Raw genomic sequence first — 19,568 nt, forward strand, 5'->3', positions numbered from 1 at the left:
CAGCTTCAGAAAAACTCAAGAAAACTGCTCATAGACGCCATGTTTTCTCTCCTGAAGCTCTGAAAACAGCAGACACAACATGGTATTTATGGAAGTCAAGTGTGTTTACGCAACTAAAATACAGCTTTAGGGACTGGTTTCTATGCAGGATATGGAAAACAAATCCTGAAGTAAATATTTATTTCAATAGCATCTTCTTCATGAGTCTGAAATAAATCAAACTTCTGGAAATGTGGAGTTTCCATGAACTTACCAGACGTCTGAGCCCGTCGCTCTGCCTGAGGCTACATTTACCACCTCTGACATACTAAACTTCTCTCCAACTTCCTGAAGCCAAAGCTCCTCTAAAAACCAACAAGTCCCATTTGTACTGACAGCATGACTTATCTACAGCCAATGCTCATGTAAAGAAGAGCTGATTAATTATACCAAATTCTTCTGAGTTGTTTGGCTATAACAGATTATTACGCATGACGTATACAAAGTGGATCACAATAACAAGAGAAAAATACAGCATGAATAAAAAGGCAAGAAAAGCTTTTTATATGTTAAGAATTTTCCTTATAATTGCTGTACTACATATGTTGTAGAAGGTTAAGTGAGAGGATATGGTTGATAGTTTGGGTGGCTTTTTTTGTGTTTTGTGGTAAACGTGATGGCTCCTGATGGCTTTCTGTTGCCAACGTGGCTCTAGTGTTTAAAAGAAAAACAATATTAAATGTAACAGGCATCGTAGCATTGACATGAAAAGCTACAAGGTCTCCTGGTTTTCCGACAGCTTCTGTAGATAGTGCTGGGCAGCATTTATTTTTGTTATGATACAAACTTCTTAACCTCAGCACCAGTTTAAACAGCCTAAAAGACGCTGGGAATGTGGAGCAGCAGGAAATGAGGGAGGTTGTTTGGTTTTGGTTGCTGCAGATCAGAACCCTCCACATCCTCAGATACAACTGAAAACGCCAGAGGACACCCAAGTCAGAGGTTACTTGCAGACATGCTTGCTCGAGGTACCGAATGTGAAATAAAAAGCAAGACATGGATCAAGACAACCATGACATCACAATCCATATAGCCAAAGACCAAGACCATGGCCTGACGAGGTCTGTAGAGAAGATGGATTCAAGGATAAGATTGAGACACTGGTTCCTGTTAGATAATCTACTGCTGTAATTCTTCTCTCAGTCAGTGGAAAATGTGATTAATGTCCATCACCACAACTACTAATTGGTAACTAACATCAATAACTTTAATAAGGTGAGCAGGGTAACTACATGTAGAAGAGTAAAGACAGAAGAATCCATCAATACACTAAAAATGTATTTACTGGCTCAGAATCAGGATCTGTTGTACCAGGAAAAGGACAGCGATGTTGCATATGAAAAACTTTTAATATTCACATCGCTGTGTGAACGTAACTGTTCTGTCACGCAATATAACAAATATATCAAATGTCCATGGATTACAGAAGGGTTGCAGAATGCTAGCAAGAAGACAAACGCTCTTTATAGAGATTTCAATGAACTTAAACAGAACATAAAAACTAATTAAATATTCTGAGCAAGCAGAAAAGAATATTACAAAAAATTACTGGATGAAAACAAATATCAAAAGAAATATGAGGCATTCTGAATAGTCTTTTAAAATATGGTGTTAAGCAAACGGATGACAATGAATAATCAAACTGGAAATCACACATGAACAATTTGCAATCTGAACTTTCAAGAAGCATTTCAATCCTCATCAACGCAGAACCAGATTAAATCACTCCTCATTCTGTACTGCACGTTAATTTCACCATAAGTTACAGTCCAGAGGTTCGGGAGAACGCATACATAAGGCTGAATATCAGCAACACACCAACCCACCTTCCTTACAGTCAAAATGACTTAAACTCACATGTCTGGTTAAATTTCACACAGTACAAATAATGTTTAGGGCAGGAAATAAAACATGACCAGGAAATATTCAGAAAATATTTAAAGATGGAGAGGACGGTTATATATAACAAAGAACTTTTTGTGGAATAGTTTAAGGAACTGAAGCAATGTAGAAATATAAAACAGTTTAAAGTATAAAGAAATGCTATTTGATTAATTTAGAAATGAGGACAGGGCTTGACTATCCAGGGTATTTAGGATTTATGGTTGGACATTTATTTATTTATTTTGTTACAATGACATATTTTTACTTAATTTGCTGTGTAAATCATTGGTTGTCCAACATTATTGTTAAAAACCAATTTTGTTTATTATTTTGTTTTTAGTATTTAAATCACAGAAGAGCTTTAAAGAGAAACTGACTGATCCATAATGAAACAAAAGGGAGAGGGATTTATAAGTGTATACTTCTACCCTCTCCTTTTCGGACTAGAAACTGAAGCATAATGGGCTGATGGAAAACCATGAGGGCTTGATTATTTCTGTTCATTTGTTTTGTTCTCCCCTGTTTGAAAGGATATGTTTTATTAAATAAAACACTTAAATTGATCGGCCAATCTGTAGTTACCAGCAACTACAGAATCTCCTGGCTGAAGGCTGCAAGGTAGCATGTTGATCTGCAACATCAGCACCACAGCAGTTAGACACAAGGGGTGCAGTTATGTGTCTGGCACTTCATACGTTTCCACAGCAACACTGCTCGTCATAGATGTGCTGTAGCTGGTTAATCAGTTGTGTATGCAAGCTCAAGTCAATGACGAATACAAAAAAGGCTAAAAAACAGCAACATTAATCATCAGACAGATAAACAAGTTCATTACTAGTAGATTTACAAACACCAGAGCAGGAGGTTCTACCGTCAGCGAGAACAGATTCACAGAACGATTCAATGTCAATCCACGCGTCTATTTTCTAACACTTTTCCTGGTAAAGGTTATGTGTGCTTTCAGAAGACATACAGTTCAGTTCATAAGAGACCCCGAGGCGTTAACCAAGCCGGTCAAGAGAAACAATCTCTCCGGCGTGTCCTGAGGCCGCCTGAGGCCTTTAAACTGTTAAAACAAATATCTAATGAGTTCAAGCTAAAATACTTCCCCCTTTCCAGTGTTTGTGTGTGTGTGTGTGTGTGTGTGTGTGTGTGTGTGTGTGTGTGTGTGTGTGTTGATGGAACTTAATGAAAGTTAATGAGTCAAAGCTTCAGTATTTTACTCACAGCTGGAGTCCAGACAATGAATCTACGCACACACAAGCAGTTAAAGTGTAATGAGACTCCAGCAGCTGCTGCAGCGCCTCTGAGCAAGGCAATAATGGTACAGAGCTTCTAACGTCACTGCAGAAACTCTTCCTTCAACAACATACATATGCACCAACATCACCCCGTCTACAGACTGTATTTGAGTGCGAATTTGCATGTTGTTTTCTCACAGTCGGTGTGTTTACTGAACCCTTAGTAAATTCCATTAGGTGCTGTCTGCTTAACGTTGGCGGAACCTCAGAAAGGAACAGAGCTGACATGCAAAGACTTTATCATGATGGGACAAAGTCCTTTATGAAAAGAAGAAACCAGTTAGTTTTGTTACACTTATTGGTCTTGGCATCCAAAGAGATTGCTTAGTTTATATGTAAACAAACCAACATAGGGCCTTAAAGTGGAGCTGAGCAGGATTAAAGGCTCACAGCCCCGATAATAAAAGTTAATACTATCTGTAGGACAGCAGGAAGTACTTACACAACTTCAGATTCTTGACTGAATTATTTCAAAATGTTTAATAAAGGATGCAAGAAATTTCCAAACACCTGCTCAGACATCTTCATCTTAAACAAATTCACCCCATTTGCCTCTTAAGTCACGATTCAAATTCTCTGTCCCAGCTTTCAGGGCTGGACATTTCCATAAGAAGCAAAACATTTCCCTAATGAAAAGCACTAAGGAGTTCTGTCCATAGAAAGAGTGTCTTTGTTTATGGAAAAATATGCAGCCTGGTTAAGGATATGCACCCAGCCTGAACTACTGTGTACACCAACAACACCAGAAACGGAGGGTGTGTCGCTGGACTCCACTGGAAGTCTTCCAGGCCTCCATTTCTTCACACGTTCCAGCCTGTTACATCCACAAGAAGCAAGAACTTTTTTCTTGTTCTCGAGGCCACAAGAATAAAATGACGTCATTTTGCTCCTGTGGACGTGGTTGGAGACGTCTTGCAGCTTGTTCCTGACACATCAGTCAAGCAGAACTCTCTTCTCTTGGAGCTCTGAGAAGTATTGTGTGATTGGTCGGACATCTGAGGTGGGCGTGGTTAACGCTGAACAGAAAGAAACAGAAAGTTGTGGCTTCCGCATTTCCCCTGATGTGAGGCTGAACAGCTTAAATCAGTGGTTCCCTTGGAGGGGGCACAGCTGCAGTTGCACAATCACCCAACACAACTCACCCCTAATGCTTAGTACACACACACACAGCCCTACACACAAACACACACATACTAGTTGCTGTTGTGTTTTTTGCTGATGGTTTTTACAGTTTTTCTTCTCACAGGGGCCCCTATAGATGGTCTGTTGTGTTCTCGTAGAAGACTTTAGTTTCTCTGTTTAGCTTTGATTGCAGCTGTTATGGTTTGTTTTCTACTTGTTTTGTTCTCCCTTTTTCTATCTTTTCTCTTCCTACTTCTCTTCTATCCACCTTTTTTCATTCTGCTGTTTCTCCGGTCCAGCAGTTATAAGCAAAAACATTTTAAAATAGTAATAAAGAATAACATTTAAGATTAAAGTGGAGCCCCAGATCCAAAAGGCTCCTCTTGGCTGAGTAAATTTGTTCAGCACAACACGGCAGCCAGACCATCATTCTGCTGTCAGGACAAGTACGAAAACGTATACAACACATGTGGTATTTAAACACTGCTGCATGCACAACCCCGCCCAGCCACGAGCAAAGTTTCATGTTAAATATGAAATAACCGGGTCAGCTGTTCATTGCACATAAAAACATCTTAACATCTTAAGTCCAGATGTTAATACTGATGCAGCTGTTTGCTTCTTTACCAGAGAATCCAATCATTCTGGACCTGACAGCATCGTTATGATAAAAATAAAATAAAAAAATCTATTCAATCTATAGTTAAACTTGCTGAGATAACGTTGAAGAGAAGAGCAGCAGACACAGAGACAGTCTCTACACTTTCACTAGAAATCATCTGATCCATCATTAGTAGGATGCAGCGGCTCTGACATCCATCAAGGAGTATAGACTTTTATTTTATTAACAAATGACACCTTTTTGGAAGCATTTAGGAAGTCTACCCTCATTGATTCCTGTTAACTCACTGCATAGCTTTAGAGGCTTTGGGGTGCTGCATGCCTGCTGCTCAGTTAAACCTGCTGAAAGATTTGTGGTATAAATGACCGTATATGGGCCGGTCTGGGCTAAAATGCCAGGGCCGATTGTTTGTCCTAGACCACTCCTACCAATATACTGGGGTCTTCTCTGAATAAAAATAATTCATTTGAATGTGATTTTTATGTCCTAGGTGTTTTTATAATCTCAGCATTTTAGTCACGTATGGAAAATTGGTCAACAATGAAATTTGAAATGTGTCACATGATTAACTTATTTTGTCATTACCAAACATCACCATAATAATACTAATAATAATAATAATAAATTTTATTTGAAAGCGCCTTTCAAAACACCTAAGTACACTGTACAAAAGACCATTAAAATGTTTAAAACAATAAGTACTAAACATGTCATATTCACACCGTAATGAGTAGGTTAACTTTAACAGCGACAGAGCTGTTTATTTAGCCTGTATGCAAGTTACATGTACCAAACAAAAGAGTCAAAACAGAATAATTATTGTCAGTCTGTTTTGCTCCGTCCATCCATATCAATGGATGGATGAAGGAAAGGATGGATGTTGGGTTGGAGTCGTCATTGGAACCGAGATTGTGATTATTACATCACACAGAGAAATATGATAAAACAAGAGCAGAACACAACACCTCAGAAGATAAAGCTCTAAATAAGCAGATAAATAAACCCATGATAGAAAAAAATATAAGTTACGCTTGATGTTTAAATAAAGGGGTGAAAATCTCAGCTTGTTAAAGCAAACTTAAATCATATCTTTTGTTAATCTGACAGAAGGAATGTCCTAGCGTAAACCCAACGAACACTAAGTTTGCCGAATTAAACAAAAAAGAAGTCCATGTAAAATTATTAAAAATTATTATTGAGGTTTTTTTAAACGAGCTACATCTAGAGCATACTTTATACCTCAACTAGTCCAGGCAGACGACCACCCTTCCTGGGTCTGGTACTGATGGAGGTTAAAAAGGAGTTTTTCCTCTCTACTGTCTCCTTGTGCCGCTCAGGATGGAGGATTGAAAAGAGAAGATTGGATATTGGTTTCCTTAGTTTGGTAATCATTGTCATGAACTGATGAACACGCATCATACAAATTAGATTTGCTTGGACTGAACTGGACTGTCTGCCGCGAGATGACCGTCTTAAGTTGCTGCTATACAAATAAAACTGAACTGAATTCTGATATTTTTTACTGGAGTCAAATGATCGAAATATAAATTTAACACAAAAGTTATGTAAAAAAATAGAAAAATTCATTTTTATGAGGGCACATGATTACAATTTTTTCTTGTGCATTAAAGGCATCAATAAAACTTTTTCTAAATGTCTGAAAGTGGAAAATGTCTTTCTGAAGGCCACAGCCCTACGTTCCCTTAGTCCTGATGAAAGGTTTTGTAATGGGAACATTTTCCAGAAGCAACAGCCCTGCAACCAAAGCAAACAAGACCTACAAATTCAGGGTGACTACCAGGGACAATCTGATACCAGAGACTGAGTGTGAGTGATTTACATCAACAAGATGATCAGTCTTGTACTTGGTTTCATGACTCGGTTTGATGTGTACAACTCGAGTGGTAAACTTAATGTTGCCTTAAAATACCCCCAACTCATACTTCAGAGTTTTGATCAGAAGCAACACATTCTTCAGCTTTACAGACAGAAATCTTACAGTCATGAGGGCTATGATTATTCCAGCGTTTTCTGAACTGCACGATCATTTTAGCAGATCTTGGTTGTGCTCTGGAATGTTTGGTTGAGAGAAAATAATTTAAAAAAAAAAGGCTTTCATCTGCCTCTAGACTGGGAACAAGTCATTTCAATTTATTTAAAAAAATAGATTTAGCTTAACTAAAACAAGTAGTTGTTTCTTTGTTATAAAAATAACATCTTTCTTTAATTAAGACTTGTTCTGTTGGACTTTTTTCAAATATCTTCCAGAGTTACTGAAGGAAACTAAAGCTCCTATGGAAATTTTTGGCTCCTTAATAATCAATAGTCAGCCTTTAATCAAATATATGAATGTTTCTGAACTCGCTTTTAAACCCGCATTAGTTTAAAGGAAGGAGTCGCGTGTTCTAAATATATATAAATATAAGTAAACAACAATGTCACCTATTGAAGGAGAAAAGGTAAAGTCAGCATCAGCCGCCCGAACTGGTCCTTCCCACAGTGGTTTCAAAACGCCTCAACAGTCCAACAGCAGGCAGAAAATTTGAAAAAAACTTGTGTGTGAAGAATTTGTTGACATTTTTAGACTTACTTTGTGTCGTTTAAAGGTTGTTTTAAAAGGTGAGAAGTGTTTTCAGTCGATGTCCAGGCCGCTGTGTCACCGCAACATGTTTTCTTCTCCTTCCTGCTTGAAGTCTGGGCTCCAGCTCGGCGGCGGCTCCCCGCCCTTTTCCCCCGCGCTGCCTCACCTGTGCAGCCCCGCACAAAACCTGTCGGACCGGTCCGACGCCTCCGGTGCTCAGAACAACAGAAAGCGCTGGAACAAACTGAGCTCTGCATTTACAACCAGGACCTACCTGCGGAAGTGGACGCGGAGGCACCCTGGTCGCGTGACGACAAGCAAAGGTGTGTAATTGAATTCTTAATTGAACCAGGTGCTGGGCTGTCAAACATGATGGTTTTTGGGGTTTTTTTTTCTTCTGATTTTTACAGGAATATGGAAGGATGTCATTTATGCTTGAAAAGCAGAATTCATTTTTAAGAATGTGTTTCTGGATAATAATATTTTTGGTTAAAGTTTTGAAGGTGTGGACTTGCTTAAAACCCTGTCCGATACAATCTGACATTTGCCTTCTGCCACCTGGTGGAGATCCTATGCACTACAATTATTCTGACATCACAGTACATGCAAATTATTTTTGCATACATACAAGTGAAACTCAAAAAAATTAGAATACACTTAATTTATTTCAGTATAATTGAACTAAAAGAAGGGAAATTAATATACAGACTTATTATATGCGTCTATATACGTGATATATTTCAAGCATTTATTTATTATCATTTTGATGAATATATGCAGCTTATGAAAACCCAAATATTTTCAGAAAATTAGAATATTACATGAAATCAATAAAAAAAATTATATTGAATACAGAAATGTTATCTGAAGAGTAAAGTCATGCATATGAACTCAGTACTTTGTTTGAGGCCCTTTTGCATGAATTCCTGCCTCCATGTGGTGTGGCATGGATGTTATCAGCTTGTGGTCCTGCTGGGGTGAAATGGAAGACCAAGATGCTTCAATAGCATTGCTCGGTCTCATGAGTCTCATCTTTCTCATGGAAATGTTCCATAGATTTTCTACAGGGTTCCTGTCAGGAAAGTCCAGCCCAGTAATCCTTTGGTCATTAAAACCAGGTTCTGGTTCTTGTGGCAGTGTGGGCAGTTTTTGCAATTATGCAATTTTTTATCTGGTCGAGACCTCACATGTGAAGATAAGAAACATCAGTTTTGATCGTACTGTGTGTGGTGTGCTCCGAAAATGTAATCACAGAACAACACACACATGACGATGCTGTCCAGCAACTCATCTACAATCTAGTCCTCTGAGCCGGACAAACGCTGAAACATAGACGAAGAACCATAGCAACAACCGGCATAAAACAAAGAAGAATCATAGTAACAATCGGAAAACACAACACACAGCATGGAAGGGGATATATAGGACGAGGGAATGATGGTGGTCTTGGGACTATTGTTAACAGAAAAATCCAGAACTGAAAAAAAATAACAGACTGGTGACGGTGTGAAAACAGACTCTATTTACTTCCTTGTTCCCCAGCCAGCTCGCTCTCTGATTGGCTACATTCCGTACCACGTCACCATCCACGCAGTCACAATGCATGAGTCTTCAGAAATCTTCGCTGAAATATTAAACATGTTCAATGTTTCCAATTGTCGGCTACGTCCCGTTTCGGAGCGGATTGTCGGGACAAATCGGCTCGTAACAAACCACACACCAAACGATGATCGGACAGGGAAATCTCACGATAATCACACGTTTGCTGTCCGAGGTCGGGAAGAGGCAAATCAGGACAAAAACTGTCCAAATATGGTTATGTGTGTACCAGGCTTTAGGAAACTTAATGCTGCACGTTAAGAGTCTTGGATTGTTGCCTTTCCAGACTCTGGGACCTGGATTTCCACACGAGATGAAAATTTGCCTCATTAGAAACGAGCACTTTGGACCACTGCTCAACAGACCAGTTCATCTTTCCTTTAACCCAGGTAAGATGCTTCTGACCTTGTGTTTTGTTCAGGAGTGGCTATACAAGAGGAAAACGACATGTGAAGTCCAGGTCCAGGATCCGTCTGTGTGTGGTGGCTCTGGAAGCCAGAGACGAAATTTTGATTTCAGAGGTGAGGGGGACAAAAGTATTTATTTTATAAAACTAATCTTTCAGCTTTCTGTGTTTTCTAGTACTTCTTCTTTTCTGTTGCTCCTTTTAAGCTTAATGTCTTTTTTGAAGTGGCATCACAGGTGGGAAGAAACTGAATAATATGCCCATTATTCAGTGTAAGTAGTCAAGTATTAAATTTTATTTTAAATAAGTGTAACACAGAGCCATTTAAATGTTTTTGTTAATTAAAAGTGAACAGCAAGACCACAGAAGGCTCAACCAAAGTTTCCAAACACATGTTGTCTGTGATCATTGGCAGATAAATTCCTGGCAGGTTCTTCGTGTCCAAAGCATCAACTCTTTCTTGATGTATGTGACAAACTGCCACATTGTTAAGGTGTTTCTGCCTCATGCAGTTGTGAAGCCAGGTCTTTAACCTCCTCAGTACCCTGAAACTCCTCTTAGCTTCAGCAGACGATGTTGGAACAATCAACAACAGTCTCACAAGGACCTCCACCTGGTCAACAAGGACCTCCACCTGGTCAACAAGACCTCTGACTTCAGGCAGCATGCCTCAGGATGTCTGGTGTTTGAACTTTGAAAGCTCTGATCCAGATTATCATCACTCTAATATTTGTCACAATGCTTAATGTCATGATTAACATATGTTTATTCTCTCAACCTCACCTCTGAGCCTCCAACTTCTTCTCCATCTCCAGCCTCTTCTCCTCCATCTGCTCCAGCTTCTCCTACTCTCCCAGATGAGATGCAGCGCTGCATCTCTACCATCCATCACCTGACAGAAATATATTGGTGCACGACATGAACAGTGGGGACAGTTTGGGGTGCAACAATCACCAATTTTGATGATACGGTTATAGAAGAAAAACTTATATTCACAATTATCATTAGATTGGGTGTATGAAAATAATGTTTGTATATATTGTATTTTTCCCTTTTTAATAATTATTTTATTTATCAGCACTTCCAATAAAAGAATACACTTTACAAGATTACTGTGAGCTTTGTAAATGAGGAGGAGGATCTTGAAGTGGATATGCTGCTTTATGGAGCCAGTGAAGGTGTTGCAGGATGGGTGTAATGCATTTCTTTGAGTAACTTACACTGACTTTTAAAGAAGTCTCTCGTGTCCACATGCTACTTTTTTTTAGACATCCTGGCTCCGCCTAATTACCAAACACACATATGCACACAAGCACATGCGCACATGAACACAGATTCAAACGATAATGTAAAAGAAACTTCTGATAATCCTTCCAGCTGACGTGACTCAGGCAGAACAAACGCCCACCTTACATCAGCATATTAACTCCTGACCGCAGACTAGCTGCCCAGCAAGCAGCGGCCAATCACACAAGAAACAGCAGAGCCAATGGAGGAGCTTGTGGGCGGTCTAAAGTAAGGGGAACAGGCTTCAGGTTGAGCGGTCGTTTTCCGCTTGGTGCTGGTGCTTGATCTGTCTCTGTTTACTATGATGAAACATTGTTTTTGGACAGTAAAAGGTGCAGGGGACCGAAACTGTCTCACTGCACGCAGGCAGGTGACGCACTGTGTTGCTCATACCTGTCCCACATCTCTGTGTGTACAACAATAAACCAGAGAACAATTAATCTTTGACAAAAATAACTGAAATATTTCAGCTTGACAAGAATATATTCCATAAAATTAATTTTGCTACAGTACAGGCTACTTTGATTCATATTCTTACAACAAAATTTATCACGTTATAACGCGATACGTTTCACTTTTTACAATAAAACTATGACGTTATAACATGACAGCTCCATGCCTCCATACTCTTCTTTGGCTTTTGAAACATTCTTATACTTTCTTCTGAGATAAAATAATAGTCTAATTTATTCTATTTAACAATTTTAATGTTCCTTTGTAGTGTCTTTGGGTGTTTTGAAAGGGTTTTTTAAATAAAATGTGTTATTATTATTATTATTATTATTATTTATAAAATAATAGAAACGTATTTCTCAGCAAATAAAGTCAGTCTTTTGATGTTACAGATGCTGTTGAATGAGACCAGAAGAGTGGGACAATTTATAAGTTCAACAAACCTTTAAATAATTTAAATAAATAACATGCATCTATTGCACAGAACAGACTACAGTCATTTTGTTTATCCAAACTTTTTTTATTATTGATTTTAAGTGATGCCTGTGCACTAATTACACACCAATTCAGGTGATATTGAATACAACCAAGCTTACATGCACATAGATTGCGCAGATACATGCATTTTCAACATGGAAAGTACTGGTAGGTGCAGCATCGATACAAAAATACCAGCATGGATGCAAACAGTGTTAACAAATGGGCAGGAAGACACTAAACACCACACCTCCCACCCACAAGACCAGTCAAAAGAAGAGAAGGAAAAGAGAAGAAAGAAATTAAAAAAAAGGCAAATAATAAAATAAAATGAAAATTAATGAATAATTTTTAAAAAAGGGAAATGGGGGGGGGGGGGGTGTAAAAGTGTGACAAACTTTTACAATACTCATTTCATAATTTTCAGTATACCTCAGGAACAGCTGCTATGTGACATTGAAATTCGAGGTGGATCCTTGTAAGGTGTATCTTCTCTAACTTAAGGCCTCCTGGCTAGCAAGGTGCAGAAGCCTAGCTTATTGCCTGAACCAGTGATTACGCCTATGGCTGTTTTCTGAAAATAAAAATGAAAATTATAAAGGCTATATGCACCGCTGGGACTGGGAGAATTAAGCTGCTGACACAAAGACATAGTCCTGTCTGGTTCAAGGGTGCAACGTCAACAAAATCACAGTGTCCTCCAAGCTTTACCAAATTTCTCCAATGAAGTTCAACTTCATCCCAATTTGGTAAGTTAGGCATTTCTCAGGCCATCACTCACAGTCTCCCCATACAGGGACAGATATGGTTTGTAGTCCATGTTTTCACCACAAAACATATCACATTATAAGGCTGTTAAATTCTGTAAAAAAAAAAAAAAAAAGTTAGACCATTAGGATGAGGAGTGGCAGTCTTACACTGGGTCAAGAGATCAAGTCATGTGGAAGGTTCCTTTTGCTATGTTTATTTATTTATCTGTAAATAAGACACTAGTGGTGAATATATTGGTTTACACAGCTGAACTCTTGGGAATATTCTGGGCTCTGTGGAGTTTGAAAGACTCTAAGCCCCATTCTGATAATCTGTTCAGATGGTATATATCATGAAAATACATAAACCAGATCAGTAATTGTCATAGAAATAATTATAACAGCATGTGTAGTTAATAAAGCAGTAAGAAATGTGTTGGCACCAACTCATGTAGGATAAGAAAAATGAAACAGCATGTAAAATAGCAAAAATAGTAACCTTGAGGAAAATATTGATAAATCAATAACAGGTAGTGCGTTATAATTATGATTATTATGATCATGATTATTATGGGGAGAGTGGTAGTCTAGGGGTTACAGAGTTGGGCTTGGGTCTGGAGGATTTGGATTCAAGTCCCAGTCTGGAAATTAAGGTTAGCCACTGTTTGAGTGACATGAAGCATCAGCTGCTTTCTTTGTGCCGAAATGTGGCAGCCCACTGCTCTCTAGTGACTCTAGAGATGGGTCAAATGCAGAGTTGAATTTCCCAATCAGGATTATTACCATAATATTTATTTATTATTTTATTTTTATTTATTTATTTTTGTTTGTTAATTTATTCATAATTCTGAAGTTCGTGGGGCTTTTTGATTTTTGGCAGAATCCAGACTTTTTGCCCCCAACTTTTATTAACAAATGCAGAACAGAACACGTTGAAAAACAACAGTTGTAATGAATGTCGCAATGAATCACCAATTTAGTTAAAGTAAAAGGTGTAAATTAACAACTAAAAAGAAGAAAATAAAACAAAAAAGGAAAAATACAAAGAACAAACAAGACATTAAAACAACAAACCAAGGGATAACCGTAACAAAGTACAAATAACTACAAAAGAATAAGGGTCACAATTCAAATAGGACACACATTATGTTGTACATAGTCAATTTTTCTCGCCTTCTTTCTGTAAATTGTTTTGATTGTAGTAATATATGATCGAGACTAAAGGTGGCAGCAACGCGCCGTCGGTGCGCTGAGTTTTCTGTGATAAAACAGAACAAGAAGAAGACTCCGCCTTTTCCTGATGTTTGTTGGCCAATCAGGAGCCCCCATCGTGAACCAGCTCACTGTACCTAAGGTGTGCTTCAATATTCGACAGCTAGTTAGCTTATTTACTGCCATCAAGCTAAAAACAAAACACTTTTACATTTATTAGGTAGCCTAGTTTCCTGCTCAGGACATCATCCAGGGCAACAAGCTCAGGATACACTGGTAAACTTCATTATGGTTGGTGTTAAAGTAATCGGAAACGACCCGGACTTCCAACCGGAGTTGGCGGCCGCCGGCTCTAGGCTCACCGTAGTGAAGTTCACAATGGCCGGGTAAGCTCACCAAACCGGCTCCCAGTTCGAGCGGCTAACCAGGCATTGTCTGCTTTCAGCGAATACAGAAACGTTTAAACATAACCAGTTAACAGTTTTGAAGTGGTTGCAGAAGCTGGATAACTAAAGCTTTCCTTTTTTTAGGAAAGCCAGGTTAGCATGCTATCGTTAGCAGGCAAGCTAACTAGCTTTGTTTCTTGCAATGACATAGCATTATTACAGTAACTTTAGCGATGTTGTTATAGAGTAGTTACTTTAATGCGGAGGGGGCTATCATATGTAGCACATGTTTTTCATCAGGAAAAATAGCAGCTTAAATGCCAATATCCTACAAACAAGTCCTGCTTGTTCTCCCATGCAAAACTTTGTCATGTTTTGAGGTTGTGATTGATCTGCAGGCCTTTTGATTTGACGACATGACGGTACATAACTTGCTATTTGAAGCCACGGAAATTTCATTTAACTATTTTTGGGTAAAATTTACAATGTCAAATAAGTGTGCTGTACAATAGTTCTGTCAGATTAAAAAATGTATGAAAACCTGCTAATTTTATTTTCTTTTTATTTATAAATATTACATATTCAATTCCACATACAATGTTTAGTAAAATGTCCACACAACTCTAACTTGTACCAACAGAGCAGAAACCATTGTTATTACAAAGATGCAGAATAGTAGAAAATGAGAATAAATGACTGACAAACTGTTCTGCTTTCTCAGGTGTCGGCCCTGTGTCAGAATAGCTCCAGCTTTCAACATGTTGAGCAACAAGTATCCACAGGTCGTCTTCCTTGAAGTTGATGTTCATGTCTGTCAGGTAAATATGATCGCCCCCTTCATGGCTCTAATCCTTCAGTCTAGAATCATTTAGTTAAAGTATAGTTAAAGAAACATTTGTTAAACTGCGTACCATGTACTATCAACTGGGTTTTCCCTCCAGTTCATAGGCTTGCATGCATGGAAATGCAAACCAAATGTTACTTTCTACTGTGATCCAAAACACTACACCAAGAGTATGAAATTCTTACAAAGTAGAGATACTGTTGTTTGAGGTTTATTGAAAAGAAAAGTAAAAGAGAAAATAGATAAAATTGCATATCTTGTTTGAAATTATCAGTGTGTAATTTCAGGATATTTTTTATATACCACCTTTGCACTGAAAAGTGGGCCAAAAAGATAAATGAGCTCTCTAGGAGCCAGTTACGTTTATGCTGAGACCAAAGCTGACATGCTGGTAAAGAATGATCAACTAACACAAAGTTTCAGTGTTACTGGTGTGAGCTCTTTTCACAACTCAAAGCCAGTTTGAAGAAACAGTTTGCTTCACTGCTTTTCAGGCAACAGCAGCAGCCAACAACATCTCAGCCACACCGACGTTCTTGTTCTTCAGGAACCGGGTCCGGGTGGACCAGTATCAGGGGGCGGATGCTGCGGGTTTGGAGGAGAAGGTCAAACAGCACACAGAGAACGACCCGGGAAACAGCGAGGACTCAGATATTCCTAAGGGATATGTGAGTACATGTTCCTGAAACCTTTCTTTGTTTTAGAGAAGGGTTTTGGTATAGTATTAAAAAGAAAGGAAGTAGCAGCTGATATCTACATCATTGTTGAGCAAAGCTGGATTTATCCATCGGGCCGTGATGCAGCTCAGATTGCAGGCTTTGAAGTTACTCTGTGAATACGTTTCATGCATCTACTGCAGTCCTGAACTTTCTAGAGTGACTGCCTGTAAAAATGATTTCTGAATCATTAGCTCCTTAGCTTCTTGCCAGTCTTGTTGGTATTTACATCGCGATTTGTGTCAAATTGGCTGCTCTTGTCCAGCCTCAAAGATTAAGTGAGATTTTGAATGAATCACTTTAAAGCCACCTGTAACGTTTTCATCCTAACTGCTCACAGATGGGCTGTAACACCAGTTAAAATGGCAGCTATAAAACCATCTGTACTCATATATTTTTATGTCTGAGGATCTCAGGCTGTGAATTTTATGTCTGAACTACAGATTTGTATGAAGTCCACGCTGAATTGTTCATGTGTGAAAATAATTGAAGTTTCTGAAGCTAACGTAGTTCATAGATTTAGGAAATTAAGGAGCATGTCTGGAATTTGCTTTTCCTCACTAAACCCCACAAAGTGAAGAGCTGCTTCTTCGTACAGAAATCAAGGTGCTGCTGTCACCAGAATGTTGTGTTTATCATGTGATTAGTGGTTTTTCAGCCAATTATGTGACAATCAGGTTGAAACTGATTGAGTGGCTTAAAACATGTTACACACCCAAGTAGCTGAAAATGAGCTTTTCAGGTTAGTTAATAAGGAAGTCTTTGGCTACGTTCACATTGCTCATATGTGACCCAAATCACATAGAAACTACAAATCCTTTTTTTTTTCTTCTTCTTCTTCTTTACAAATCCGATCCAGCCCACTTTCTTATGTGGTAGTAAATAGGATGCATATATGACCTTAGTCTGAACTGTTATGTTGCATTTCATCCAACTTTCATCCACAGAGGTAGAAAGCAGAGCTGCACAAAAGGACATTGTTATGCTCTTTTTTCTCATAATAATCATGTGTAGCAGCCATATTTACTTCGTAAACACGACATGCTGCGTGACGTAGCAGTGTGATGGAGGTCTCGTTCAAATTATGTCAACAACCAGGCAACAAAATCAGATGTTTTGCCAGACAAATCTGATTTGAGCGTTAATACTGCAGTATGCATGTTGTCATGTTGTCTGCTGCGTGTTTCAGATGGACCTCATGCCTTTCGTTAACAAAGCCGGCTGCGAGTGCCTCAACGAGAGCGACGACTGCGGCTTCGACAGCTGTTTAATTAAAGACTCCTCCTACCTGGAATCTGACTGCGATGAACAGGTACACAATGGAGGTTCATGTGGAAGATGTTTGGGCTCATTTATTGTTGATTGGCGCTGATTTCCCATATTTTTCCCCCCTCTTGTCCAGTTACTGATAACGATGGCCTTCAACCAGCCTGTGAAACTCTTCTCTATGAAGTTACAGTCCTCAGACTTTGGTGAGTTTTATTCTGCTGCTGCCTGAGTCTCTGATAATGCAGAGGTATCCTTCCTTTTCCTACATGTCTCATTTGTTTGTCCCCCCCTCCCACGTGTCAGCCCAAGCCCCTAAGGTGATGAAGGTGTTTATCAATCTCCCTCGGTCGATGGGTTTTGATGATGCGGAGCGAAGTGAAGCCACTCAGACTCTGGAGCTTTCAGAGGAAGACTACAAAGACGACGGTCTGATTCCTCTACGTTACGTCAAGTTTCAGAACGTTCAGAGTGTTACGGTAAGAAAAGTGTGAAGGCAGAGATATAATGTCACGTGTTTGAAAACATCTGCTGTTTACATTTCAGTGTCTTCAACTAAAGTTTGATTTTCTTATTTAAAATCATTAGATTTGACTGAAGCTCTTTTTCATTAATCTGGTGTGATCAGTGAATAAACTCCTCACTCAGTTCCTGAAGGCCGATCACATCACTTTGGACATGGAAACATTTAACAACATATCATAAAGCAGATGAAAGAAACAGGGATGTTATTTAACACAAGAAAGAAACAACTGAATTAAAAAGGGAGACAACAGGACGGTTCACAAGAAAAGCTGAACAAAAACTCCTAAAGTCAGCTATATCATTACAAAACAAATACCCACATCATGGGCTGGCCAAGCACACGTCAGCCGGAGCTTCATGCTCTCACACACCTGGAATATTGTCTGATAAAAACAGTGAAATATACCACAGTGCACCCCAATACTTCCAGCAGGATAATGCACCATGTCACAAAGCTCAGATCATCTCCACCTGCTTTCTAGAACATGACAATGAGTTCACTGGACTCCAACGGCCTCCACAGTCACCAAATCTCAGTCCAGTAGAGCAGCTTTGGGATGTGGTGGAACGAGAGATTCTCATCATGGATGCAGCAACTGTGTGATGCTGTCATGTCAATATGGAGCAAAACCTCAGAGGAAGGTTTCCACCACCTTGATGAATCTTTGACAGTGATTCCCAACCCTGGTCCTCAAGGCACACTATCCTGCAGGTCTTAGATGTCTCCCTGCTGCAACCCACTTGATTCACATTAAATGGATCTCTGACAAGTTCTGTATATGTCTGCTAATGAGCCATGGATTTGAATCAGGTGTGTCATAGCAGGGAGACATCTAAGGACCAGGGTTGGGAATCACTGATCTATGACACCAAGGATTAAGGCAGTTCTGAAGGAAAAAGGAGGTCCAGCCTTACCGGGACTAGCAAGGGGGCCCAGTACTGCAGGACTGGTATTCTTAGTACATCGTAGGCTGATTATCAGTTTCTGTTGTTAAAAAGTAGGTTTGCCAAAAGAGAGACGTACCATTAACCAGGTTGGATGTCGGCGTTTCTCCAAACTCAGCATTAAGACATCTGTCAGCATCCTGTCAGCATCCTGTCAGCAGCCTGTCAGCAGCCTGTCAGCAGCCTGTTAGGAGCCGTAAAACCACACAGACCAGCTTGTCCAGAGAACGTTGCTGTCTGTGGAAAAACTGCTGAAAAGCTGGATTTTCTGCCGCAGTTACCTATAAATTTTCAGCAAAACTATAGCTTTGAAGGAAGCAGGATAGTTGGAGTTCTGTTGTCTGAAATCTCTTTTCTTTCCACCAGTTGTTTGTCAAGTCCAACCAAGGAGACGAGGAGACGACAAAAATCAACTACCTGACGTTCATAGGCACCCCAGTCCAGGCCACCAACATGAACGACTTCAAAAGGGTAAGAACCAGCTGCAGGAGGCTGTTTGTTTATGTTCAGGTGTGTTTGCGAGTGTCACACACTAATATTTAATTTGGTTTTGCCTTCAGGTTGTAGGAAAGAAAGGTGAAAGCCACTGAGCAGGAGAAGGAAGGGGAGGGAGGACGAGAAGAAGATGAGGAGGAGGAGGAGGCTGCAGATACAAACAAGGATTTTCCCTCCACCAAAGCTGCCACATTTACAAAGCTGTCAGAAAATAATACACACAAAACCTCCTGCAATCCTCCTCTTGCTCTTAAATGAATTCTCCATCTCTGGAGACTCGGTCTATAAATCATTTATATTGTAATTCTGAAAACCCTGTAAATAAAACACAATCCTTTTTCAAAGGCATGTGCGTCAGCTCGGCTTTTTTGGGGAACGCGCTGTTAAAAGACGGGATGATGATGCAGTTAGAGGCAGAATTATTTAGACAGAAACAGTGGTCAGGATTTGGCGCTTTGCAAGCCACCATATGGAGTTTCAGGTTTAGTTCAATGGATCCTAAAAATATTTACAAATTTCTATAAAAGTCTCAAGTCGCAAATCAGCATCACCAGAAATAAAATGTTCATTTTTAATACTTGTTACTTGTTCGTACTTGTTACAATGACAACAAAGATATTCTGGTTTATTCTAGTGAGAATCCTGTGCAGACAGTGATG

General features: G+C 39.3%; 2 protein-coding genes across 3 annotated transcripts in view; one reads left to right on the top strand and one right to left on the bottom strand.

Moving 5' to 3' along the window:
- Positions 1 to 7,712, bottom strand: part of atp8b1 (ATPase phospholipid transporting 8B1) — a 44,509-nt gene extending 36,797 nt beyond the window's left edge. Inside the window, exon 1 of one of the 2 annotated variants that reach the window (XM_041970570.1) lies at positions 7,559 to 7,712. The gene's annotated coding sequence lies outside the window, so the exon portion shown is untranslated. Of the gene's footprint in view, positions 1 to 7,554 lie in introns of both variants that reach the window. The other variant, XM_041970571.1, reaches the window with a different exon arrangement.
- A 6,122-nt stretch (positions 7,713 to 13,834) lies between these two features.
- txnl1 (thioredoxin-like 1) lies at positions 13,835 to 19,255 on the top strand. Its single transcript, XM_041970816.1, has 8 exons — positions 13,835 to 14,118; positions 14,840 to 14,936; positions 15,457 to 15,630; positions 16,868 to 16,990; positions 17,081 to 17,150; positions 17,251 to 17,423; positions 18,781 to 18,885; positions 18,975 to 19,255. Exons 1-8 carry the CDS (start codon positions 14,021 to 14,023, stop codon positions 19,002 to 19,004), a joined length of 870 nt encoding a protein of 289 aa, XP_041826750.1. The 5' UTR covers positions 13,835 to 14,020; the 3' UTR covers positions 19,005 to 19,255.
- The last annotated feature ends 313 nt before the right edge of the window (positions 19,256 to 19,568 follow it).

Source organism: Melanotaenia boesemani, chromosome 19 (assembly GCF_017639745.1).
Source record: "Melanotaenia boesemani isolate fMelBoe1 chromosome 19, fMelBoe1.pri, whole genome shotgun sequence".
NCBI classification, from domain to species: Eukaryota; Metazoa; Chordata; class Actinopteri; order Atheriniformes; family Melanotaeniidae; genus Melanotaenia; species Melanotaenia boesemani.